At 39.0% G+C, this 27,684-nt stretch overlaps 1 protein-coding gene across 2 annotated transcripts; it reads left to right on the top strand.

Annotated features, from left to right (window-relative positions):
* Window positions 1–1,677: 1,677 nt before the first annotated feature.
* Window positions 1,678–27,075, top strand: EEIG2 (EEIG family member 2). Of its 2 annotated transcripts, none has more exons than XM_069862563.1 (11): window positions 1,678–1,835; window positions 14,743–14,863; window positions 15,420–15,449; window positions 15,963–16,079; window positions 17,292–17,338; window positions 20,965–21,071; window positions 21,972–22,067; window positions 22,631–22,817; window positions 22,908–23,035; window positions 23,412–23,481; window positions 24,787–27,075. In XM_069862563.1, exons 1-11 carry the CDS (start codon window positions 1,687–1,689, stop codon window positions 24,800–24,802), a joined length of 1,068 nt encoding a protein of 355 aa, XP_069718664.1. In that variant the 5' UTR covers window positions 1,678–1,686; the 3' UTR covers window positions 24,803–27,075. The 2 variants fall into 2 exon arrangements, with proteins under 2 accessions (XP_069718664.1, XP_069718663.1); XM_069862562.1 differs by having other exon boundaries at window positions 24,782–27,075.
* The last annotated feature ends 609 nt before the right edge of the window (window positions 27,076–27,684 follow it).

Below are 27,684 nucleotides of genomic sequence, written 5' to 3'. Positions count from 1 at the left end.
TTTATTAGGAACATGAAATTGATAATGAAATCAGAATGACCTTTGTAGTTCTTCTTACTGGAAAGTTCTGTATATAGACACTTTTTATACCCTGAATGCTCTAGGACTAAAAAAAACAAGAGCATTTCTCTTTTGGGCACTCCTTTTTTAAGCTTTTACTCTTTACTACGTCTTTTCTCTAGGATCACGGTACAAGGCAGATGCTGGTATACTTAGCCACACGTCACTCATGGTGTGTGTATTCATCAGTTTTGTATTCCATGGAAAATATATTTAATATATTTATCTTAAACTGAGGGGCATCAGCACTTTCACAAGCTGCAACAAGGTTTCAGGAACTCAGTATCACACAGCACATGTAATTATAACAATTCTTTTTCCTAACATGTGAATGAACGCTCGGTTGTGTGAAGATGTGCTATGTGCTGGTTTCTCACGCAATACTGTGTGAAGAGGATATTGACCTCCTGGTGGAGGCTGCTCGGAGCTTGCTTTATGTTTTAGTCTCTTGAAACGGGTTTTCGAGACAGAGCTGTGCCCTGGAGAGCACACTGGGTGCTAAGCCATATGTCACACAAAGAGGTGTTGTGACCATCGGTGCCACGGGACTGTTCCCAGCTGTGAGCACAGACGAGCTCAATATAATCCTCAGTATAAGAATCACAGAATCACTAGGTTGGAAAAGACCCACTGGACCATCAAGTCCAACCATTCCTATCAATCACTAAACCATGCCTCTCAGCACCTCATCCACCCGTGCCTTAAACACCTCCAGGGAAGGTGACTCAACCACCTCCCTGGGCAGCCTGTGCCAGTGCCCAATGACCCTTTCTGTGAAAAAATTTTTCCTGATGTCCAGACTGAACCTCCCCTGGCGGAGCTTGAGGCCATTGCCTCTTGTCCTGTCCCCTGTTACTTGGGAGAAGAGGCCAGCTCCCTCCTCTCCACAACTTCCTTTCAGGTAGTTGTAGAGAGCAATGAGGTCTCCCCTCAGCCTCCTCTTCTCCAGGCTAAACACCCCCAGCTCTCTCAGCTGCTCCTCACAAGGCCTGTTCTCCAGCCCCCTCACCAGCTTTGTCGCTGGAATTTGAAGTAACAGATCACAATTTTATGGGAGATAGGTTTCTCATGTAGACTTAGAGATGGCTAATAATTTAATCAGTTGAAAGAAAAGGTAAAGCAAATTCTCCTCAAGACCTTGGGCAGCTTAAGAAGGAGATGGAGCTGTTGGAACGGGTCCAGAGGAGGGCCGCAAAGATAATCAGAGGGCTGGAGCACCTCTGCTGTGAGACCAGGCTGAGAGAATTGGGGTTGTTCAGCCTGGAGAAGGCTCCGAGGAGACCTTAGAGCAGCTTCTAGTACCTGAGAGGGCTGCAGGAGAGCAGGGGAGGGACTGTTTACAAAGGTTGTAGTGATAGGGCGAGGGGGCGCGGCTTTAAATTGGAAGGGGGAAGATTTAATCTAGACGTAAGGAGGAACTTCTTCAATTTGGGGGCGGTGAGGCCCTGGCCCAGGTCGCCCAGGGGCGCCGTGGCTGCCCCGCCCCCGGGGGTGTCCCAGGCCGGGTTGGCTGGGCCGGGGCGGCCCGGTCTGTGGGAGGTCCCCGCCCCAGCCCAGCCCCGGGGCCGCCCCGAGCGCTCCCCGCTGTGTCCCCGCCCCGCAGCTCCGGCGGGGCCGCCCCGGCACATGGCCCTCGTCGTGATGAAGAAGAAGAAGTTCAAGTTCCGCGTGGAGCTGGAGCTGGACGAGCTCTCCTCCGTGCCCTTCGTTAACGGCATCCTCTTCTGCAAGGTGCGGCTGCTGCACGGCGGCAGCTTCCGCGGGGAGTCCTCCCGGTAGGTGCCGGCTCGCCCTTCCCCCGGCTGTCCGCGGGCTGCTCCCGCCCGGAGCCCCAGCGACTCGTGCGAACAACTCGCTGAGGCTGTTAACGCGGCGAATAGCGGGGCAGCGAGCCCGTGCGTGGGCGGGTCTGTCCCGGGGAGAGCGGCGGCTCGGGCGGCAGGAGCCGGTGGCGGGCGGGGGGCCGGGAGCGCGGGGGGTCCCAACCCGCCGCCGGGGCCGCCGCGGGGTTCGCTCTGCCGGGCACCGGGTCGCTCTGCCTCGTTGTGCTGGTGTTTGCACGGAGAGCGAACGCGGAGGAGTCCTCCTGTCCCGCAAGCCTTCGGGTTCTAGCTGTTCCTCACTTGCTCTTGCTTCGTCCCGCGGTGCAAGCGCAGCAGCTCTTCTTTCATTTTCTTTTCTTTTTTTTTTTTTTTTTTTTTAATTTCTGCCTCGCCAACCAGGCTGTCACCTGCTGTGCCGGTGGCTTTTCCCAGCCTGCTGGGAGCGGTGGGTAACGCCAATGCGGTGGGGTTGATACTTTTCCAGGTGCCAGGCAGAGGCTGAACCCCATCAGCAGGAAGGCTGCGCTGTGCATTCAGCTCTGGGGAGGAGCAGCCTCCCCTCCCATTACACTTACTCATGTTGTCTGGGCTATTAAATTACTTCAATGTTGTTACGAGAAGGATTTACTGAAAAATGTCTCGTAGAGTTCTGGGAGCAGGAAGAAATCGGGAACGGATCTATGAATATTCAGTTATTTTCTTCTTAAAATACTGTTACAGAGCTTGTTAAATTATCTGCTTTTGATTCTGTAAATAGAATCAAGGAAAATAAAGGGCTTATAAATGGAATTTGGGCCTAAAGCTTCCTTATTAACCATTCTGTTATACTAGCATGTATAATTCAAGATTAATTTTCCTTCTGTACAGCTGGAGGGTCTTCAGCTCGTCAGCGTTCTCTAACCATTTCACATCTCTCTTTTTTCTTCAACGTTTTTCTTGTAAGTGACTTCTTCATGAGTAATGGATGATGATGATAACCGGGATGTTAAGCGCTAACGTGCCACTGCTGTCCTAATGCAGCCCTTACTGCCTTGAACTCATTTTCACAGGCTGACAGACATCTTCTGAACAGTATCTCTGTTTTAAAGGAGGGGATTTCAGCTGAGCTGACATTTCTGGTACATAATTGTGGTCTTAGACTTTTTTTGCTTTGCCTGTTTATGATGCTAAAATTAAAAGCTTGAAAGCATATATGTGTATCTTTATGAATGTGAATAGTGCTTGCAAGTAAAGTATGTGTGATAGGAGGTGGTGTGTGTACATAAGAAGTGTTAGTGGAAGCATGACAACATAAAGAAGTGTGTTGAAGTATTGTGTTGGAGTCAAAGAAGCTTTGAGATTCTTCCATTTTCTCTTTCTGGGAGTATGGCCCAAAAGGAAGTGAAACAGGCTGGTATATTAAGGTCACAGAGCGTAACTGGTCCATTCCTGATGGCCTGATAAGTGTTGAGGTAGACTGGTAAAGGCTTCCTCTACAATGATCCTTGAGTGCTGATTTAGGGAGTGCCTATGCTCTTAGCTTAAGAATTAACAGGTGGATTTTCACAGTGGTGATTCAGCAAAGGTCTGAATAAATAAGGAAGAAATTAAGTTAACTTAATAGTGGCAGCATTTTAAAACTTGTCAGATGCAAACTTCTTTGAATGGCATCGTCTTCAAGTTGCACGTTTGTTAGTTCCAAGGCGAGCTGGCAGTCCTGTCCTTAGTGATCTTTGTGGTGATATAAAAGAAGTTGGAAGAACTCCATTTTGTTTCAGAAAATAATATCCAAACTTTTCTCAAATAGCATATACTACATGGGAAGACTGATCATCTCTTCTTAGTGGCTTTTTTGTTACTGACTGAGGTATAGTAAATTACAACTTTTTTAGAGAAAAGTTATTGAGAATTAACTTCTCAAGTTGGTAGTGGTGCAAACCAATACCCTGCTGCCTCTTGCCTTAAAAAAGACCAAAAAAGGGCAGTGATATCAGCAAGCTATAAGTCAGCCCAGTATTATTAGCATTTTCTTTACAAAGCTTACTCACTGAGAAAGAAATTCATAAAACCACAGGCTGGCAGCATTGGAATAAAGGCCTAAATGTACTGAGTTGTGATGAAAACAGTGTCAAGTGGTCATCCTCTCAGCACTGCACGGCTCACACTGTATGAATGATTAAAGCCCCGATCCTGCAAGAAGTGCGATACCTATATCATTCCTCTGAACGTTGAAGTGGGCTGAAAAGAAGACAGATAAAAGTTCAAGCTACTGAAAAATATTTTTTCACTTCTCAGATCTTTACTAAGGAAGAGAAATGTAAGAAATGTGTTCTGAAGACATGGTCCCCGTTATTGAAAACTTCTGTAGTGCAGTACACGATGTTCTGGTTTGTGTGTAAATTGCAGCCTTAGTCATTGTTTATGTGCCACTGTGGGTTTTGTGTTTGAATGTAGTTTTGCAGAACTCCTATTTGAAAACTTCTGATTGAAGTTTCCCCGTGCATATTTGTGAATATTTACCGTAGGAAAAGAAAAATCTGTATTGTAATGCAAAACGCTTAATTACCTGAGAAAATACTCAGCTTTTGTAAGTAATCTGGTACTGTCAAATAATATTTTGGTCAAAGGACATTGAACTGCCACATAGTAGCTGAGGGGGAATGTTTGACTTGTTCTGACTCTGCTACATGGAAGACCTTGAAAGAAGTTGGGGTGACAGATTTATTTGGTTAGTCCAGTGAGCTGCCAGTCAGCCATACAGTGTTGTTCCTCCCCTCCCCTTTTGGAAATTGCTTTCTAGTATGACTTCTGGATCTTTACAATGTCACTTTTAGATTTTGAAACAAAGGGTGGATTTTCAGCAAACATACTGTGGGTGTATGCAAAGTTGTACTGGCAAACCTCATTTTCATTTAGAAAACTTTCTAGCCTTGCTTCCTATGTGGAACTTCCCTGGGCCAGTGACAACAGAAATCTCTCTCTGAAATTGGATACGTTAATTCAGGATACTTGTGCAGATTCCAGGAGATTATGTATCTATGCATTGCCTGGTCGTAAAATATTGTGCGCATGATGCCTATTCATGTAAGATAATCACAGAAGATTATTCCAGGGCAGAAGCTACACCTATGGATATTTTGAACAGAAAAATACTGTTCTAAGATATAGACTTGACTGAATACTACACATATTTATTCAAGGCTAGTCTAACGCAGGCATAAATGCATTGAAAGTATAGGCTGTCTGCAACTGCCCTCATTTTAATAGTCTGAAGAAGTAATTGATGGGCCTCTAGAGTAGGTAACTGCTCTCAGGCTGAGCTGTTGCTCAACCAGCAGCAAAATACCAGATGGGATATGAGGAAATCAAAGTAGTTTTGGAAAATAGAGGATCTTATTTCTTGAGGGTGTACTTTCAATACTGTATTGTATAGATATAAGGTACAGTAGCCGTAAGCCTGGTAGTTAATGTTTTTAGCTCTGTTTCCACCTGCACCCCACTCAAGGAAAGGGCTTCTTGGTTGGTCTCATGACTGCAGTCTTCAGTTTGGTCGTGTTCCCCCCGCCTTTGAGATCTGATTTCTGACACGTGAGACTGCTGACATTTCTCTCTTCTTTCTTTCATAAAACAACATTCAAAACTAAGCAGCTGACTGTGATCAGTATCTGTGTGACAGAGATTAGAGGTGGCCGAGAACTATTTTTTCATCAAAACATTTTATTCTCCAACAGATTCCAGGGAAGTTTTTTTAAGTACGGCACACTTTTGAGCCCTGAGAGACAGTCTTGGAGATACTCCATTTCTTGCATGAATATATTCTTATTCCTATTAGATAGAAGCTAGAGTACATAATTGTCTTCTGTAGAAACTGATTTCTTGTCTTCCAGATAATAAGTATTTCATACTTCTAGTGATGCTTGGCTACCTCCTTCTCGACTGCCTAAAAGTACACCTGGTTTTGTGGCTTAAGTAAGCGCATTTTCTGCCTCACTGAACTCTTCAAATTGCTTTTTAACCATTGTTTTCCCCGTTGCTGCTATTGCATTTGAAAGGGGAAATTTCTCCTGGTAGTAATGCAGCTTAGCCAGCTTCCTGGTTTTGAACAAAAGTAGTTGTTAGAAAAACATACCTGTCACATGAAATTACTGCCCTTATCACTCTATCTCCCTGCATGATGTATAAATCTTGTTGATAGTCTCAGAACTGGTAATGGATAATGGTATTTCTAATAGCTTTTCAGCTGTAACTGGATTTGCAGTTGGATAAACTGAAATTTTACAGAATAAGTTTTCAAGTGCCATGAGACAAATTGGTGGCGGGATAAAAATCCTGGTTTGCAGTTTTGTAGCTGCTGTTCTTAGATTCTCAAATGTCCATTTACCGTTTTCTCAGTTGTGAAGGGACTGTTGGTTGAGCAGCTTCCAGGCCCTGTCCTCTGTAGGGAAGAAGAGGTAAGAAGGGGAAGTTCTATAACAAATTATAACTTTTTTTTACAGGTATAAAAGCTTCTTTGTACCTCCTCAGCCTTTCATTAATAGTTACAATAAAATGGGTTTAGTGAACAGGTTTAGAGAATATGCTTGAGAAAGATAGCGTGCTGTACAAGGATTGGTGTGGATATTCAGGACAGGGCTGAAGGGGAAGTAAACAAGGCTAGATATCAATGTGAGAGGTCACGTATAAAGGCGAAAGAGTAATGGTGTAGAAATGAGAGGGGTGAAGAAATCAAATCTGTGAAATAGATTGGAGCAAAATTTAAAAAATCATCAAAGGAGTAAAGAAAATAAAATCTGATCTGACGACACTGATCTTTGGGCTGCAGTAGAAGACAAGAAAATGTTTGTACAGACAGCATTTTGCATGAAATATAGCTGGTTATTGCAGAGATGAACAGGGCTCGTTCTTGTGAGACTTTGGTTACTGCAACAGTAGGTACTGGTAAGAGTTACAGCAACAGCCAGCTTTTCAGGACAAAGTCCCTGGAAAAGAGGTGTATGACAGGCATCTGTTAAAGAGGAGAGGGGATGTGTGTGTGTGTGTGACGAGGGGGAAGCTTTTATACTTTGTGTCTGGCTTGTGCAGGAGAACAGGCACTTTGGCTTAAAAGACCTGGTGATGATGTTGGTGTTTCTTTTTTCCCTGACTGCAGCATAGGATGTGGAGCATAGTATTTTCCTGTCATAAACTTGCCATTTGCAAGCACCGTAACACCTGATTGCCTTCATATTTTAAGCACTATTTCTGTTCATGGAATAATTTAGGGTGGAGGGGAATGCTAGGGATCACGTAGTCCAATTTCCTGCTCAAAGCAAGACTTAATCGCAATGAGATCAGGAAGCTCAGAGCTTTGTCCTGTCACCTTTAGGAAATCTGTAAGAATGGGGATACCAGTCTTTGTAGACCACTTGCCCCTCTGCTTTACCACTTTTACTGTGAATGTTTTTACCTTACTTTATTGGAATTTCTCTTGCTGTTGCCTCTTTCTGTTTCTTTTGTCCCCACTAAGAGACATCTGGCTCCTTCTTCTAACTTGACGGACATAACTGAAGATAGCAATTATATCTTCCTTCACCTCCTCCAGACTGTAAAAATCACATGTTCCCAACTATTCCTGCATCAAGTGCTTTACGCCCCCTTCATCCCTAACTCCAGACCCCCATCTTACACCCCTGGAGTTGCTTCTATTTTAAGCATCCTACGGAGAGGGCTCCCAAAAAGGCCAGTGCTGCAGATGCAGCCTCACAAGTGTTCAACAGAGGGGAACCATGCCTTTTTTTTGAAGTCTCGCTGATGCAGTTTGCCCTTCACAGTGCTAATTCCATTTCCTCTTAGGTCTCTGTATTTGCCTGTAACCAGTAGTTTTTCGTAGGTGTAAGTATTCCAAAGCAGCTCTTGTTTCCACATGATGATTGGTTTATACACATTTCATAATAAATACTTGACGTGAAATGTTGCCAGTTAAAGACTTAAACCTGTTTATTATGAATAAAAACATGTGGAATAGAAAATCATTGCTCTGTTAAAGTTTTGCGTGTACTAACAGCAAATTAACTGGGAAGTTGTGCACTGTAAACAAGTGGAATTCTTGTGGAGCCAACTGTTTGCTGGTTCGCTTTACACTGAAATTTGTGAAACATTGAAGCTCTGTTTGTAAATGACTGGGTTTGTTGAGGTTTTCTTGCAATGCTTAGGAAAAAATGTTTTGTTGGCAAGAATGTGTCTTTTTATATGACTCAAGCATGCAAGAGACAGGGAATATTAAAGGAAAAGTAAGCCATTTCTTCCTGAATATAAGCAATAAATTGAAGCTTTGCATAAATTCATTATTACAGTGTATTCTTTGAAGGTCATGCTCTGAGCTGTAGCTTCACAAAATGCATCTTCATTCTCAATGAAGACTCAATTTAGCATTCAGGTTATCAAACAACAATTTAAAGTATAGCTTTGTGTTTGAAGAACGATATTGAATATTTTTTCCTCCTTTGTAGCTCAACGTTCTTTAAGGATTATATGGTTGGAATTAGTCTCGGGAGACTGAATAGTAGTGTGCAATGTTTTGCTTTGAAGTGGACTGGTGAGGCAGTCACTCCGTTCTGCTGGGACCCTATTGCACATGTAGCTGTATCTTCCCCCTCAACTGTGACACTGCACAAATTTGAAATGGAAGTAGATTTGGGATAAGAGAGGTGCAAGAGGATATTCCTGTCTTGCATGCCAAATCATTATGTGTTCCCTAATATAAATGAGAACTCTATGCCCAACAATACCTTCCTAATGCTAAAGATAGCCTAGGAAAGGCCAAATCTTACTGTAAAGTACCTGAACCACTGGGGGCTGATAAACTGTTAGAATATAGGCCAATGCCTTAGTTCCTGTCGCTGTAAGGTGGGATCGTGGCATCAGCAGTCTTTGGTAGGTGCTCTGCTGTTCTGCAGAAGAAAGGTATTAGGTTTCATAAATACATATGTATACATAAAGTACATATATAAAATATATGTATGAATGGGATCTTGTTCCCATTTAAAAAAGACTACTCCCTACACTGAAGATAACCCTGTTTTGCTCCAATCTACTAAACACTGTATTGGAAGGACAGGGCTGACTGTATTAAGTTTATTCAGCCAAGGGTTGATTAAAGGAAGCAGTTAGGTTAGGTGATAAAAGTTCACATGCACACCCAAAACCGAGCTCAAAAAAGGCAAGGGAGAGCTGGGGAGCTAAAATAATGTCCTGCACCAGCTCCTCCCAGGAGCCTTCAGCCCAGCTACACAAGCCCCTTTCCTTGGCATCATGAAGCACACTGATCCAATTGATTCCAGAAGTATTTCTAGAAGTAATTTCATATGAAAGTAGTTTGATATACAGATCAAATAGCATCTTAGAACTGAAAACAAATGCTTTCTATTTTGTATTTCTTCAGTGACCAATGATTCTAAAATAATTGCACTAGAAAACCAATCTGTTTGACAGTCATCTACATATGGCTAAATGTTATAATTGGCTGTCTAGAATAATTAAGATAAGGACTTGAAGAAACAATTTTCTAATAAATGGAACACAGTATTTTGGTAAATGCCCACAAGGAGTTTTGGTTTCTTTATTTCTAAAGCTCTCCTGCTATAGCTTTTCCATTTGGCAAGTAGGGATTTTTCCCATGACACTTAAGGTCCTTAAAAGTTATTTACTTCTGCATTTGTGACTATTTGCTGAAAAAAAACATTATTCATATCCTTTATCGATGTGGAAACGAATCCGCTGGTCATAAACACCTTCAAAAAAAAAAAAAATAGCACAGTACATAAAATACATAGAGAAGACTGAAATCTTCCATTTGAAATTTAGTCAGTCTGAAATTGTCCCTCTAAAGAAGAAACACTTGATTTGTTAAACTGATGGTAACAAACTATACTTTGGAATAATTTGTTTTAATATATTGGTCTATTCAGTTTGTTCTTAGCTAGGTCCTACTGCCAGCACTCGTTAAATTACACCAAAGCCTGACAACCTAGTATGTATTTGAATGCATCATAGTAACTAAGAGATATAAAACAACTGTTTTTGCTTTGCCGGCAGTAAAGTGACTGTGAGGCTCATAGGAAGCTGACTCATAACGGAAAGCTTTCTCCGGCGTGCCCCGTAGCACAGGCACAGTCGCCAAGAAGTTATCTGGGTTCATTTCCATGGTAACCAATCAATAGGACTGTTTATTTTATACAGGCCTTGCACTTGAACTGAGAATCTCAGAAACTTAGATATTACTCTTTAAACTTAAATGTTCTGATTATTTGACTTGTTTTATTCAGCATGAGGGGAAAAACTTGCTGATGCTTTTTATCACACAGAAGTTATCTTCATTAAAATATGACACACTTTTCTTTATATAATGCAATTAGAAGAAATCAGAAGGGGCAGTGGGTTGGGTTTTTTTTGCAGATTGTGTACAAATGTTTCAGATACCTTGTTTTTTAAAACAATATGTCACTGAAAGAAACTAATGATCTTTTCTTGATGTCCTTATGGGACACCGTGGCCAGCAGGTCCAGATAGATTATTCTGCCCCTGTACTCGGCACTTGGTGACACCGCACCTCGAATACTGGGTTCAGTTCTGGGCTTCTCACTACAAGAAGGATGTTGAGGCTCTGGAGTGAGTCCAGAGAAGAGCAACAAAGCTGGTGAAGGGGCTGGAGAACAAGTCTTACGAGGAGCGGCTGAGAGAGCTGGGGTTGTTTAGCCTGGAGAAGAGGAGGCTGAGGGGAGGCCTTATCACTGTCTACAACTGCCTGAAAGGAGGTTGTAGAGAGGTGGGTCTTGGTCTCTTCTCCCAAGTGACAGGTGATAGGACAAGGGGGAATGGCCTTAAGCTGTGTCAGGGGAGGTTCAGATTGGACGTTAGGAAAAAAATTTTTCACAGAAAGGGTCATCAGGCACTGGCAGAGGCTGCCCAGGGAGGTGGTTGAGTCACCATTCCGGGAGGTGTTTAAAAGTTGGGTAGATGAGGTACTTAAGGTTGTTGTTTAGTGGCAGATAGGTATGGATGGATTCAGTGATCTCAGAGGTCTTTTCCAACCTGTTGATTCTATAAGCCTATGATTCTAGGACGGGCTTTTTCTTGTTTTACTTGATTTTATATTTATGAGATTAGAGCATTCGTATCTATAACAGAGGCATTTTTACTGTGAGTTTTACTTTTTTGTTGGTAAGAGGACTTAAAAACCTGATCTTCCTGTCTGAAGTTTATTAAATTATTTGCCTAAATAAATCCTCACCACTCATATCAATGAGTGGATTGAGACTTCCAAAAGCGTAGTGCTTTTGTGCTATCTTCCTTACTTGAACAATGGTATACATAGAGTAGTATCAGTATGTTGAAATAAATTCAAAATCCTTAAAGGCTTTAAGGGTACTTGCATTTATCAAGCAGATGTTACTTATGTTTATCTTGTATTTACCAGAAAAATTCTAATGATTACTGAATTGTCTTTTACAATAATGTTAGTGATATCTGGAATACTATGTAACTACACAATGTAAAGCTGCTTTGATGGTAGTTTGCTGTAGAGGAGGAAAGCTGTTCTGAAAAGTAGAAACATAACCTGAACCATAACACCGAGTTGTACCAAGATTTCGGTACATTATTTTGACCTTATGAACCTACAGAAACATCTAGAAAATCAAAGGCATTAATTGTAGGAAGAAAGATTATTAATAACTGGAAACGTGACAGATGTAAAAGCACTGCAAGAACTCAGTGAAATAGAAGTGATTCTGCTGCCAGTAGTCACACGGTATCTTGGGTGATAGGGAAGGGTGGTTTATGGGTGATGATGAGAAAGGATTTTCTGACCTTTATGGATGACAAGTGAATGCTTCCTGGTGGCTTTGTTTCATAGCCTTGTAATGAATAGAAGAAAATCTGCAGTCCTTCTAGTTTCCAAAAGAACACTTGAGACTGGATTGATTTGCAGATGTTGTTGGATGCATAGTAATGTGCAAATTCGGGCTCCCTGTGAATTCATGGCCATAGCTGATATGCCTTGATCTGACACTGGGGACAGAGCTTAAGTCAAAGGGTTGTTAAGAGCTCTTGCTTTGTGAAACTTAATAAAGGTTTGTATAATTGCATGCATTTTAGTATTGATTAGATAGTTTTGGTAAGATTTAATTTCAGTAACTCTTTAAAGTCCAGTAGAACAGACAGCTGCCTACAACAATCACTTTGTTTTGGCAATGGCATTTTTAATTATCCTGTTAATGTTGAAGTTTTTTAATTATAGTGGTGTGTTAAAACTGAGATCTCTATGCTGTGCTGAAATTACATATAAAATCTGATTCTGGTATTTTTAGTGTTTGTGCGTTCGGATTTTTATGGGAGGAATACTACCAGTGTACCAAAATGTGATGTTTTTAGTGAACGAAAATCTTGACCAGCCATATCACTTAGTTAAACTTTGCTCACGTTCACCTTCCTGCTCAGTCATTTTGGTCTAACGAGATCCTGAGAGTTAGGATAAGTGCCACGAGTACTGAGAGTGTGAGCAAGTGTCTTGTCTTTCAGTATCAGTGCAGGACTATTGGTTCTGGTGCTCACAAGAGGACATTACTATTGTTTCATAAGAGCTTCTAGCATTCTCAGTCTATCCTGATAGAAATGTTGACAGAAAGATTAGAGTACTACAGTGAATTTAATGACTTAAGATCGTGACATAGATATCTTCTCTCTATTTGATAGACAGCTCATGAAAAAGGTAAAACTCTTCTGATCAGTTGTGTGTGGTGTTTTTAAGAGAGAAGAGGTGTTCTGTTTTTTGTTTTTAGCATAAGCTCAATATGTTACTTAGGAAAAAAGAACTTTAAAAGAAACAAATTAAGGATATTTCATTCCTAATTTACTGGACCACTGTGATCTGCAGGAGAAAAGTGTTCTCAGAAGCTGTGTTATCTTTAAGCCCAATGCATGAAACCTGCAAATATGCAGACCCCAGATGCCCGTGCACTTGGACAGCTGTATTCTGCTCACAGGGGATATCTAGTTGACTATTGTCTTTACCTTACAGCTGAGCAAGGATCATATAAGTGCTACACGTTATTCCTGAACTTTGTAAGTCTAACAAATATTAGCAATTATCAAATATCCCTTTAAGGCTGCATTTTGCTTGATGACTTCTTGCTTGAGCTATTTCCAGTAGAGGATGTAACTGTTAGTAATTTGCCTTTTCTGAATTCGGGTTCTACTTTGGATTTAAATAACTCATATACTGGCAGTTTAGGATTTGTTTTCCAAAGCACAGGCAAGTTCACAATTTAAAACATAACGGATAAAAAGTAGGTAGCTTGTGGTATACAGAGCTAGTTCATTTTACGTCACATGTTTGAGTATGACTCAGTGTTGCATCACCAGAATCCCTCAGTCTCTTGCAGTCACTGAACTGACTCATTTTAGGCAGGCTAGTTTACTCTTAAGGCAGAAGTAAACAAGTCGTGGTGCCAGGGAGCACCAGAGCTGGCAATCTCGCCGGCACAGTGAATCGCAGCTTTTGGGTGCGCCTTGCAATTCGTCATTTCTCCACAGCTGATAAATGCTGACTCCAGGTCATGTGGAGCCATAGAATCCTAGTTCTGTTAAAGATGTCAGTCTTGGACCTTCAATAACAAGCTGCTGTAAGATGTTAATATAAAACATGTGTGTATTAGAAAAATGGAGGAGAAAGAAAAGGACAAATATTGCTTTAATACATGAAGACTGAACATGAACAATTAGAGTGGTAGAAGAAATTAGCACAGTTTCTCCTTAGTCCCAAGTTCTGAAATTAAAAGCATGGGACTAAAAAAGAGCTTTTGATCATTGAGGCAAATACCTCAGTACCACCAGTCCTTATGTCCCCTGTTATTGACAAACTGACTAACCCTCTCTTTTAACACAATAGGATTTTTTTGCTCCTACTTCTCTCTAGTAGGCTGTTCTAGAAACTTGCTCCATGGTTTGAGACCTTGTAATTTTTCAGTTTTAAATGAGTGCTTGGTCATGCCTTATTTTGGTCCTGACCACCTTTAACTTGACTTAAAGTTACTTGGTCTCTGAAGTGTTTGAATTACTTAGTGCATTTTTATTATATGTAGTTTTTTCTTATAAGATACAGGAGTTTTCTAGTGGTCCTCCTTGCACCTGTTCGTCTTGGAGTCTGTTGTTGCTCAACCAGAGTTACCCAAGCAGAGTAATGTGTTCCATTTAAGCCTTATATAATAATGTTAATATAGCTGAAAGCATCCTACATTTTGCCTCTTTCCAGCCACATCATATTGTCAGGTTGCAAGCCTCCTGCAGTGAACAAATCTATTCAAATATTAGTTGTCTTATTTTGCTCTCAAATGGCAAATTCCCAGTGTGTAGCTGAAATTCTTATTTGCCCCAAGTGCATTAATGTGTCATTTCCTTTGTACTTTGCCAGGACTCAGAGTTGTCTAGTTCTGCTTGTGTGGTGTTCCCTTTCTCTGTATTGGAAAACTGTTTTTCAAAGAGGGTATCCTGAGCACATTCCCAAGCTCAGCAGCTTGGAAGACAGGGTCTGGGAGCTAATGTTCTGGAAGACTTCACTCTCTGGAGGCAAACTGGAAAATCACCATCTCATTCACTTGCAGAAACACCTGGCTGTTCAATTTTTCTTTAGATTTGATATTGCGTTCAAGGTCTGAAACAGTTATTAGTCTTGGTGCACAAAGACAAGACTGAAGGATGATTATTCAGGCCTTGGATCAGATTTTGCGTGAAGCGACCACTCTGTAAACACTGGAGCGAGTGTTTGTTTCCCAGCTGTCCTATTGCTTCTTCTGGTCCTGGATGTATGTGCAACTGGTACTAAGCACATGTTCTCTCTTTGCAGGGAGGTAGTACAGGCAAACTGTGTCCGCTGGAAGAAAAAGTTCTTATTTATGTGTAAAATCAGTGCCAGTGCCACAACTGGAATTCTTGATACTTGCATTTGCAGGGTGTCTGTACGGAAGGTAAGTAGCTTCTCTCCTCTTTCTTGCTCTTTCTTGTATTCTTCTAGTCAAAATTTTATAGTAATCTTTATTAGTTTGACTAATTAATTAGTTTGACTAATTAATGGGGGGGGGTTATGTTCTTATTGAAAAGAACATTTATTCCAACAGGACAGCAAAGGAATCGCTCATCAGTCTTTGTAAAGTTAGCCCTTGATAAATACTTCTAGCAAGCAGCAGTAAACTTAGAAGGTTTGAACCGTGTTAAGCACCAGAATTTTGTCTGCAGCCCTTCCTGCCTTTGGGGCTACACTTTGCAAAAGCGAGATGCTGGTTGGCATCTGGTACTCATTCTTTCCTCCCTCCACAAGACAACAGTCGCCTGCTGGCCTGCACAGAGGATGTAATTAATACTAAGCTCTAAATAACAACAGTACAGCCTAGCAAATGTGTGTAGAGCTATTTTAAAATGAAGATTGGTATCTGCTTTTCTAAAAAAAAAACAAACAGAAAAAAACCTCAGTCAGTACAGTATCCGTAATAGCTTAATGGCTTGTCTTTTTTTCCTTTTTTCTAGGAGTTAAAAGGAGGAAAGGCATATGCAAAGGTAAACTGAGATGTTTCTAATTTAGCTAACAAATTAGCTTTTCTTTCTTGTCATTTTATACCCCTTTAAAGTAATTCCAGAATAGTACTCTAATACTCATGATGTCATTACGTGCTTTATAGTGATACAGTGGTCACTCTAACATGGGATCGATGTGTTTAATAACCGTATAATAGCATTATATTACCAGAATGTTTTTTTCTTTCAGTTTAGTATGTTGAAAGTGTTGATAAAAGTAAACCCTTCTGCATGTGTTTACTTTAAAGATAAAGAAACTGTCCTTGTTATTATTTCTCTTGAGACTTTAATTTTTAACTGAAAATAAAAGCTATGCAGAATTTGACACACAAAGTTTGTTTTCTGCTTTTTGCCTTGGGCCACTCCCTTTAATGGGAATTCTCTTATTCATATTTTGGAGAAACTGCTGTTGAGTGGCACTCTATGTTGTGCATGTAGCAAGTGCCTTCAGTTAGCAATATACTTACTACTAACTTTGTCATTTTATCTTAACAGTTGGGATTTGCAGACCTAAATCTAGCAGAGTTTGCTGGATCGGGAAATACCACTCGTCGCTGTTTACTGGAAGGTTATGATACCAAAAATACAAGACAGGATAATTCCATTCTCAAAGTAATTTGTTTCCTTTCTCATACTTAAACTAATAAAGCAGAGAACAAGTGTTATTATTAAGCACTTAATGAAATTTAAAACATATTTGCCGCACCTTTTTCAAGAAGGAAAACAGTAAAACCAGCATTGTTTAGAGAGAATCATCAAAATCCAGGTAGTCAAAAATAGAATTTGCCCTGCTCTTTCAAATGGAACTAGATAGCTGTAAAAGAAAAGCTTTCAAAAGGTACTCCTGTTCCAACAGGAATTGAAAAATGGAACAGGGAAGCACAGTGAAGAGGTTAATACATTCATGTAAATGTAGCAATTATATCTTTAAGACTGAGCAACATCCTGTGCAGCATTTCAAAGCATGAATCTCTTAATTGGCTTATTTATGTATAAGCCAGGTTCAACACCTCAGTGACTCCTTGAACTTTCCCTTTTCTACTTAATAGTAATCAATGTAACAATTGGTGAACATGATTGAAAGAAACCTACCCTGCCCTTCTCTCCCATTAGACCAGGGAGCTAAAAAAACTCAGTAAGCTGCAGTAACCTGACAATAATCAAGTATAGAATATCACAAATAAATTTTAAAAACTAATAATATTTTCCTACCAAGACAGTAGAATTGATTTCTCATACAGTTGAGTACACTGTTTAGGCATGCACTTTCTGATTTCTGTAAGACAGACATAGATGTTGTCTAGAAAACTTCTAATTGATGGCTCTGACCCCACTAATGAGCCTTCTCAATGCATTGTTGTCCTATGGCATTATTTACCTCACGTGGTTTTACTTTATCTTTGATGTTAGCACAACCAGTGCTTATATGATAGCGGTTTGCTAAACACTCTGAGCACCTACTCAGCGCCTACTGTTTTAAACAATATTCTGTTTGCATATTAATCTTCTAGATTTCCTGTCTTTGTATTTTTCCCTTGAAGTGATCTTAACTGTTAATGAATCTGTGATTCTTCTATGTCTGTGTATCTTTTACAGAATCTAGTATGTGCAACTATATTACTTTAAATGGGGATTTTGTGTTGTTTGCATGTGGACTGAGGGAAAAAAAGACGCATTAATGTGTTTATTTGCTTATGTGCTGATGCCATTTTATTTTACTTAAATGTAGGATTGGTAGCAAGTATAACTTAGTGATATATGACCATATGTCACAGACCAATTCTATTTTTTTCTTACAGTGGGTTTTATTTTGTTAATGTGTAGGTTTTGATCAACATGCAGCTAATGTCAGGAGACCCGTGCTTTAAAACGTAAGTTTATAAAAAATCTGGGGCAGGGTTTTGCTTATACATTCCTTGTTCAGAATTACATTTCTGTTTTGTGTTTATAAGTCTTTCCAAACTGGCAACAATATTATAAAGAAAAAGGCATAAAAAAATGGGATGGTAGCTGAATACTGGCTAACACGGTTAAAATACCAGTAGAATTATCATGGCTCTCTTCGCTGTTAAATAGTTAGTGTATTTTCAAGCAAACTATACTAGCCTGTGCATATGTAATTAAAAATAGAAATAGAAATAAAAGAAACACTTAAAGGAAACTGTTCCTGCAGCAAGCTTATGTAAATATCTTGGTATAGGGTGATCTGACTAGTCTTTGTGTTTGGAGAATATGTGGTTACACCTTTTATTCACAGGTCTCAGATGATTTTAAAAGATTTATTTAAAATAAACCCAAGCAGTGTGATATGACTTAGTACAAGAGAAAGCACTTACAGATATTCAGTTAGCAAAGGCATTATGCAACTCTGTAAAAGATGCAAGAGGTAACACCTTGGGGGGAGGTAGCTAGGAAGATTTGCTGCTACATATTCACGATCCTTTGGCCTCCTTGTCGTTCATCTGTAGTTTAGGAAATGCAATAGTTCTGCTAGAGCACATTAGCTTTCTTTCATAACTAACCACAGGATAGAAAAATCACACATGCTAGCGAAAAACTTAGTAACGAGTCAGATGAAATTGTTGCCCTTTTTCTAGGCTAATAAGCCATTTTATTATGAGGCACCCAAGCTTCGTGGGCAACTACACTGAAGCAGTGCAATTGGCAAGCTTCCTATTTCCAGCAAACACCACTGTCTTGCTAACCATGACTTTATTATCCTGCTCAGTAGGAGGTGAAGAACTCTAACTTGTCATTTGTCTTTTAAGAGGTATTTTATAATAACCTAAATGACATTTGTTTTAAGGATAGGCTTAGAGACGTGTATAGAATCTGCTTCCGTGAATGAAGTGTGGAAAGTTCCTCAATGCTTGCCAAGACTCTTACTGCCACGGCTTCTCTGTAAATTAGAATGTTGGTAGACTGGGCTATTCAAAGTGTATGTGCTTTTTGGTTTAATATTAATCTTTTCTAATACTACATGATGGCAATTTTGTCTACATCAGGTTTAAACCATCTGAGCTGTATCTTACTTGTCACAAGGTATTTGTGGGGACGTTGATGAACTACTTCTTTCGAAATAAATTCGATCCCTTAATTCCTAGTTTAACTGAAATTTTTCTTCAGTTCACTTCACCGACAATGTTGTTATACTGAAACTAGTAGGAGATGAAATCACAATGAGAGGACATGTTTTCTTCCCACAACGTGCAATTAAGCCGTGGAACTCCTTGCTACTGTATGTTGTGAATACAAAAAGCTTGAGAAGGAGTTAAGATAAATTCCTGAATAAAAAAATTATTGAGGGATATTAAATATCAAACATTTTATGAGGCTCAAGAAATACGTAAGCCACTGATGAGGAGACGCTGGAAGAATACTCATCTGTGCCATATTCTTTTAGCATCTATTTTTTGCTGCTGACAAAAGAGCATGCAAGGCTAGACAGACCTTTGGCCTGAGACAACATGCTTGTTCTCATGTTAGCCTCCCAGAAACAATCTAAGGCAGAGTTCCAAGTATTAGGTATAAGTTGAAAAGAAAAAAATGAGCTTGAGGAAAACAAAAAAGATTGCATTTAAAGTGAAAGGTGGCTGCAACTACAAGTACAGCAGCACTGATCTCCTAACTCACTCTGAGGTACAAGTATGAAGTAATTCACGATTTCTAGGTTTTAGCTGGTTCAAGGTGTAATTAGGACAATGGAGAACTGTTTTCTGTAGCAACAAGACCTTGTGCAATACAGCTGTGGTTGTATCCTTACCATTGCTACTGAGGAGATCCAAGAATGTTGCCTGCACCAGTTTAGCTCAGATGATTCCCCTTGCACCACTAAAGGCCCTTTCTCCTCTCTTCTAACCTTCAATAGGAAGAATAGGACACTGTAAAATCCCATCTTGTGCTAACAGAGCACATCGTGAGAGGGCATTATCTGTATTTGTTTGATTGGGCAAAGCTTTTCTGTATCCTGGTTATTTAGCACCTCTTGGTTTACTTTGAGTCAGACCTATTAACAAATACATCACTAGTAAACAGGTTCTCAAAAATAACTAACTAATCTTTAGTCTTGTGTACTAATAAAACAACGTATTTCTGTTCTTTACTGGCTGGTCCCAAATTAGTTGCAGTTAATACCTAAATAGTTCTCTCGCTTCCTAGGAAAAAATCTCTAACTGAATTTATTCAGACTTGGCACTTTCTTCCAAACTGATGATACAACCGTTTCCTGGAATGTAAACTTTCAACACAAACAGACCAAAAATTAATCTAATCCAGATGTCCTTTGTAGAAGGAAAAATAAACCTAAAACAATTTCACAATCTGGAATCAGCTACATGTTTTATGAAGAAGCCTAGAAGGCCTGATGTTTGCTCTGGGGTGACATTCCTGAACGCATTCAGTGCTTCCTATCAGAAGTATGTAAGGCGTTTGAGAGACAGGTGGTGTAATTCTGCAAGTGCTTTTTCTCTTTCTCTCTTTACTTTCAGATGTAACATAAGAGGGCATATGTCACCATATGTAAAGACAGTGACTAATTTATTGAATATGTCCAATCTAAAAATGTCAACAAATATCCATTTGTGTGCAGACCAATGTCTGTTCCCAAAGTCTAAAATTGAACAAAGCGTTTAAAAAAACCAACAGTAGGTAACATCTTGAAATGTATTTAAGTTGTATTTCCTTGCAAGGGAAAACTACTTTCACTTTGTCATTTTCTAATTAGTTTCTTTTGCTCTAGCAGAACACAAAGGTTTATTCATTTGAGTAAAATATCCCTTTGCATCTTGGTAGAAACTGAAACAAGTATTTAAGCATTAATAAAAGCTTTTTCAATATTGAACCAAATTGTTCAATATTGAACTAAATGTAGTACGTGACACTTAGTTTAATTGTCAGGAGGTAGAATTTAGAGGGGAACACATGGAGATGGAAATATAGGCCCCTTTGTTAGGAGTGGGAGTGTTATCAGCCCAGAATCTCCTGATGTCCTGTAATGGAGATGAATCAAAGACAGGAGTACAGGACTGTGCATAAGCCAAGCTGGGGAGCGGTTGTTGTGCAGTTGTTTGCGTTTGGGGTTTTTTTTAACTTACCATCTCATCATGTATTCCATGAAGCACTGAATGATATATATTTCTAGCACATAAATTATCCTGCGATTCATATGCTTAAAGAAACAATTAAGAAATTAAAAAATAACACACATCGCTACACCAATCATCAATAAAGGAAAAGCCTTTCCAAGGATCCCCAGGATCCTGAAGGACTGAGAGCTGAGCAGATGGATTCTGTTAAATATCCTGAAGCTCCACAGCAAAAGCTTTTTTATTTTTTTTCCCCTTCTTAACAGGAGTCTGGGCAGTGTGTTTTCAGATGGGAGTTATAAGCCTATTAATTTGAAGCACAGTATGAATTATGCCAACTTACTTGAAAAGAAAAACACATGCTGATCAGTTTGGAGGGGTTACAGCAGATCTTAACTACCTTTTTCTTACAGGCCTCCTTCCACTGCAATGTCTATAGCAATTGCTGGAGAATCAGAATCTTTGCATGAAGACAGGAAAGGTGGAGAAAACTTAAAAGTAGTACATCTGGGCATGGCAGGTATAAAATAATGGTCTTAATTTCTCAGTTCCTCTATAACTGGCTTCATGGCTTCAAGGAGATGTATGAAATACTTCAAATCTCAAAGCAATGATGACAGTTGGCCCACAAGAGGACCTTTTTAGTTATTTGTTGAGACACACTCTCCTACATAACATCAGTAGGATCCCTCTTTTTCACTTTTGTAACAGTTTACTTAATGGAAAGGAAGAACAGAAATTGGGTCAACGGCCTGTGTTCTTTTTAACATTTAAAATCTTTTATTTTCTGTGTGGCACATTTCTTGATTTGCTTTGTATTTGTATTTTGACTGAGCATTAAATTTGGCTCTTGATTTTCAACTTATGAATCATAGATGTCTAGATATGCATAACCAAGTAAATATTGAGTGGTGAAAGTTCTAAGTATTGTTTGAAATCAAAGTAGTCTGAAATTTAGACTATTGAAAAAAAATACTATTGAACCGCTTCATTACAGCTTGAAACTGGGGGGTCTGGCTTGTTTTTTTCTTATCAGTTTCCACCTTAAACACAGCTTAAGTTGTCTTGAGTTACTTCTTCAGCCCAAAAACACCTAGCACAGTATTCCACTATGGTACTATGGGAAGCATGGTAATCTCCTTAATATCTAAACTGTAGAGAAATCTAGAAGTACATTTCATACAAATCCTTCTAACCCAATGGTTCTCTGTTTTACACAGACAGAAAATGATTTTTTTTGCTTTAAGGAATGCAAATTCCTTAGCATACACGGTATTTTTGCAACACTTGAATCTTCGAAGGGTTTGTAGAAAATGCGTGTCAAGTCTAGGAAATCAGACATTTGAATCTAAACAAGGTTACAGACAAAGTAATAACAAAGCTGGCTTTAGCAACAGTATCTGACTTGCACACCTTGCAGATGTCTCGTCAAAGAGTGCCTCAGTCCCAGATGAACTTGGAGCATGTGGACATTCCAGAACATCAAGCTATGCAAGTCAGCAGTTAAAACTGGCAGGTAGCTGTTAACGATTTCTTAATGGGTTGTTGGGGTGTATTTACTTTCATGGTTTTAGACTGTAGAACATAAGTGTACTATAAATGTTTTAAAAAATGGTTTGAACTTGAAAGGTTTTTCCTAGGAGTTTCAGGTGTGGTGAGGGAAACACGCATTCTTTCTTCTTAAAAGCACAATGGATTATGTGTTTGGATGCGAGATACCATTTTTCCCCTTAGCTCCCTCCAAATATATATACCTGAATGAGTTCTTTACCTTTTCCATGTGTAAAAACAAATAACTTGCAAATGGGAACTTAGCTGTAAAAGCTGAAAGGGAAGTAATGACACCAAGTCATCATATTTGTTAGGAAGCAGGAGTTGTTATTTAAAACAAAAACAAACCAGCATGTCCTAAAATACAAAGCCCAGAGTGAATTGCCTAGTTGATGTACACAAATACATTTTGAAGTCTCTTTATAAGAAGACAAAACGCAAATTCTGCTTTCAGGCTGGTAAAATGTAAGCAATGACCTTGGTTGTCAAGAACATACCTAACCTAGCCCTCCCGCACCTTCCCAACAGGATATAACACGGGTCACTCTAGGTCATACAGCCTGTCTGAACTCTGCCATAGGAGAAACACCTCGGCAGGTAGTACCTCAACAGCAATTGGAAATATTCTAGAGCCGTATGAAGTGATTGAGCCAAAAGTAACTGAAGCTGATATTGAAACATCTATTCAAGATACACCATCAGAAAAGCTCTGCAGGTACACATAACTTGAAAACCTTATTTAGCAGAAGTAACACATAGTTCACTATATCATTTCTGACAGCTCTAAATAAATTAATTTTTGCAGGCATCCTGTAAAGCAAGACTCTGTGGAGTCACAGCTGAAGAGAGTTGATGCTACGAGAGTTGATGCTGATGATATAGTTGAAAAAATACTCCAGAGTCAAGACTTCAGTTTAGACTCAAGTGCAGAAGGTATGGAAATAAATAAGGAAGCTTGGGCAAAATTGATCTACACTACAGGCCTTGAGAAAATCCACTCTCTTTGTAGTCTTTGTTGCTTCTAATCTTAAGGATATTTCCTGCCTCATCCTGTCCCCTAGAAATTGAAAAGACCCTTGTGTGGCTCACATAACTTTCTCAGAAAATTACTTCAAGCCTTAAAAGAAAAAAAGCAGAGGCAAATCTGTGAGGAAGGTAGTTCCTATAATGTGTGAAGTTTGGTTCTTCGTTACTTAAAACATATGCATCTGAAAGTATCAGTTACAAAACTGGTAGATTTAAAATGAATTAGTTTTACCTAGGGTGACATTAAAGGATGCTAACATATGTTAATTCTCTCACTTTTTAGAAGAAGGCTTAAGGTTATTTGTGGGCCCTGGTGGAAGCACTTCTTTTGGAAACCATCATCTACCTAACAGGTATGTAGCCTGTACAACTAATCCATAGGTAATACTAAAGAAAAATGCATCTTACGCAGCAGTTATTCTGTGTATACATTCTTGATCTTTGTATCCTTCTATTCTGTATCATGTAAAGGCACCAAAATAAGTAGATTGATAGGTTTTAAAACAAAACACATTGGTTAGTTCCAAAGTAGAACTGAAGTCTCAGCCCTGAGAATTATAACTTTTAGAGGTTCTGAAGGATCTCGGTTCCAAAGTTTTCAGATATGTGCAGTATTTTGGTATGGACACAGGAAACAGGCACCAGTTTGAACCTTAGCTCTACAGACCTACTGTGTTACTCTCTGGAACTGGAAGAAAGTCTTAAGTGTTTTACATGTCCAGCTTTGCAGTTTCAAACTTTTATAAGTCATCCTGATAACGAGCCTAATTTTCTTCTCTTCAGTTTTGCTCACAACTCTTTCTGTTCCCATATGCTATGCTATTTCTGTTTCAATGGCTTGGTCATCTTTGAACTGTTTGTAGCCCTGACCTCTCTCCTTTGGTAATCTACCTCAGATGATCTTCCTGTAGTTGTTTTAGAGCCAGAGATATTTTTTTTCTCTTCTAATCTGTTTTCAAATACTGTGATATGTAACTTGACCTGAATGTATTAGAGTCTTCTCAGGTGAGAAAATATTAAAACCAGGTATGAATATGCTGCAATACTATGATTCTGCAGTCCAGTGTAACTCTTAAGATTTCTCTTTATCTCAAGAAATAAGCACAGGATCAGAATTTCAGCAAGTACTTCTGGAATTAGGTATAAAGGCAGCTGATAATGTGCTGAAAGTAATAAAACAACTGCATTTTACACAAGCAAGCAATATTGATGGTTAAAAGATAATTCATTGCTTATTTGCAAACTGGGCACACTGATTTCTGTCTAGGGTTACACGTACACTTACAGAGCACACTATGGTGGTATAGAGACCTGTCCTAATTCAGTTGCCAGGATGGTCCAGGCAGAATATTACACTAAGGCAGAGCTTGTCCTAATAGTTTTTGACATAGTATTCAATTTACCTTGTATTAATACAGCCCGCTCTGGTCTGTCATGTGAGACAGTTTTGTAACTGCACAGTTACAATTCATGAACAAAAGACTGGGAGACATTTTTCTTGTATCCTAACATAAGAGGTTTTGTTGGTTTGGGTTTTGGAGGGTTTGGTTGTTAGGGTTTTTTTAAACAGTAAAGTTGCTGATCTGTGATACTTGCTGTTTAAGCTTCCATTTAAGCTGGAATTGAACTAACTTCTTCCAAACCTTCTTTCAGAGCAGGATCTGGAGCATATGAGCAGGTGGTGATAAAACGCTAGACTAGAAGACAAACAAGGAAAAGTCGGAGTCCTGGCATTGATACTTCTCATTTTTTTGCTCTGTTGCAAGAATTGTGAAAGCCAAAATGAACTCAATGTGATCTTTTTTTCAAAAAAACATGGACAGCCTCTTGCTCATAGAGCTTCATCTTCTGTGGTATGAAGGCAATGTTTAGCTATATATACCTTGTGCAAGCACCTGGGCTGTTTTTCTAGGTTCTACCTGATGTTGTGGAATTACTTAATTTTTAAGCCCTGTGAAACATTTCTGGAAGCATGATAACTAAGTCTCATTTCAGTATTTCATACAGGAGATCACTTGTGGTGATGTGCTTTGCTTCTAAAAGTCTAGAGGCGTAAATGCATCAACTTGATAGGAATGGTTGGACTCGATGATCCGGTGGGTCTCTTCCAACCTGGCTATTCTATGATTCTATGACTGTGACATCTGGTTTTGTGCAAGGGACAAAAGAAGTGGGATACTACATCAAAATACTAAGGCACTGCAGTGCATTAGCTAGAAATCTGGCTTGATTATTAAATCTGGAGTTCAAAAGCTGCTTCCACAGAAACTTACTTCAATAATGCATGGACCTTGAAAGTCGGTGGAATGGTATTGTTTACAAACCTAGTCAGTAGTTTACTACCACTTAAAGCTTTCTATTGTAGCTTAATCCTTCACAGTCAGTGCTTTGCTTGTGTTTTGAATGTGCCTTGGGATGGGGTGGTACAGGGAAGTTAAACTATGTAGTGAGCAACTTAAGCTTTACAAGTAGGTAAACACCTACACTATTATCAATAAAATGTATTAAAGCACTTTATTGTAGATGTACTCTGCACTCTGAGAAGGTCTGACTGTGCAGCAGACTTGTTGAACACTTCCTTCACTGTCTGTGCACTCTTACATAAGGGTCAATGTACTGTATTTAAATTTGCACAAGTAGTGATGTACCTGACAGGCAAGGAAATTGAAAGATCTACAAAATTTTCATTGAGGATTATGAAGGAATCTTATTTTTAAAGGGATGTTTAGGTGCCACAATTCTAATTCGGGGTTAGTTCTGCTGTATTTAATTGTAAACTGCTAATGACCTTAATTTTGTTAGGATTAGTTGTATTGTTTATCAGTAAGGATTGGATTAAATAAAAATACAAATATTGTGGCTATTTCTAAAAGCTCTGAATGCTTTAAATTCTGCTCAGTGATGTTTGACATCTTTTTATTGAAGTGTGAGTAGGCCATATTTAACAGGTTAAATTAGGAAAAGCAGGCTTTTTTTATAAATCTATAGTAGAGTTATTAAACAATTTGAGTGGTTTTTAAGGAAATACCAGATTTTAAAGCTTGAGTACTGTTATTGAATAGGATTAATATGAGTTATTTCTCAGTTATGGTACTTAAATACTTTTATTTCCTACTGTTAATTATAATCTCTTTGAAATGTTTTAATGGGTAAAAGAATTAATACAAAGACTACATTTTAGCTGCTGTTAATAGAAGTGTGGTGTTATCAATTTCTGCCCTCCCCTGGAGTTTTAAACAGAAACCGCATAACTGCTAGGGTACAACTATCTCTCTGAGCATGATAGTTTACTTTCCTGTTGTGTAACTAATTTGTACCAAAAAAATCTTACTGCAAACCAGAAGATCCATGAAATCGGAATAAATTGAGTTGCTTTCAGTACTCTTTTAACACTGCTACGCTTGTTAACAAATTTATTAAACCCAGTAGTAGTTAGATAGGAGTTTGCTTAAGTTTACTTGCGAAACCAGTCACTGTTTGAAGTCAAACAACATTGTACAGACACTTATATCATTCTGAAGGGAATTCTCATAGCCCAGATGTGTATTCTATGTTAAGGACACAGCTAACTGCCATAGATTAGCTACTCTGTTTACTAGAAACCAATTACTTCCTTGGCTGAGCAGGTCTTTTAAATAGGAGGGAAGTTTACATGGAAATGAAGTTTCTAATAAAACTGTGTTCTAGTAATTTATTGTTCTCACTTTGAGTTCCAAGTCTTTATGAAGTGATTCTTTAATTGTACATATTTTAAGTGGACCATAGCCTTCATATTTAGATGTAGTATCTTCTTTTTTGTAAATTGTGTTATAAGAATACTGGGGAGTCTTATACAGTAAACTGTTCAGGATGCGTCAGTGAGTTGTTGGTTTTTCAATTGTATTTAAATGTGAACGTCTCAGATATTCAATAAACTCATGTCTTCAGCTTGGAATCTCTTTCTAAACAATTATGTCTCTTTTTTTAATGCAAAAATTACAAACTCAACTGAAAGTCTGTGTCCATTTCAGTTTCTTTACTGCTTTTCAAACTTTACCTTTGCAGCTTAATAAACTTCATGTCCTGTCCACTAAGTATTTAATTATTAGTACATAATTACTTACCTGTCTCCTGGAGAGGAAAAGTAATATATCAGTCTTATGCAAATGAAAATAAATTTTAAAGTGTGAGGCATGTTGGTTGGTTAATTAGTAAACAGACTCCACAACTAGCAGTTTTTGGGGAAAGTGAGAGCACTGTATATAGTCAGCCCCTCCTCACTCTGAAAATAACAAAATTAACCCTCCTCAGCTGTGAAGACTTGCTGCTACTGAAACTTTCCATACAGTTTATATTATTTTGTAGATTACCTTCTTATTTTTCTAACAAAACAACTTGTGGCATGTATTTAGTTTCTTACTGATGCATTCAAAATAACCAATCTCTTTGGTATTGCAGTAAGCCTCTGTTCTTACATAAAAACTACTAGAGAGGTGAAAATTGCTGCTAATTATAACACAAACTATTAGGCACCCAGATCAACTCAGTAATTGATTAATTGCATGGTAAGGATTAAG

This window comes from Phaenicophaeus curvirostris, chromosome 8 (assembly GCF_032191515.1).
Source record: "Phaenicophaeus curvirostris isolate KB17595 chromosome 8, BPBGC_Pcur_1.0, whole genome shotgun sequence".
NCBI lineage: Eukaryota > Metazoa > Chordata > Aves > Cuculiformes > Cuculidae > Phaenicophaeus > Phaenicophaeus curvirostris.
The sequence above is the reverse complement of the archived record's forward strand: the minus strand, read 5'-3'. Positions and strand labels throughout refer to the sequence as shown.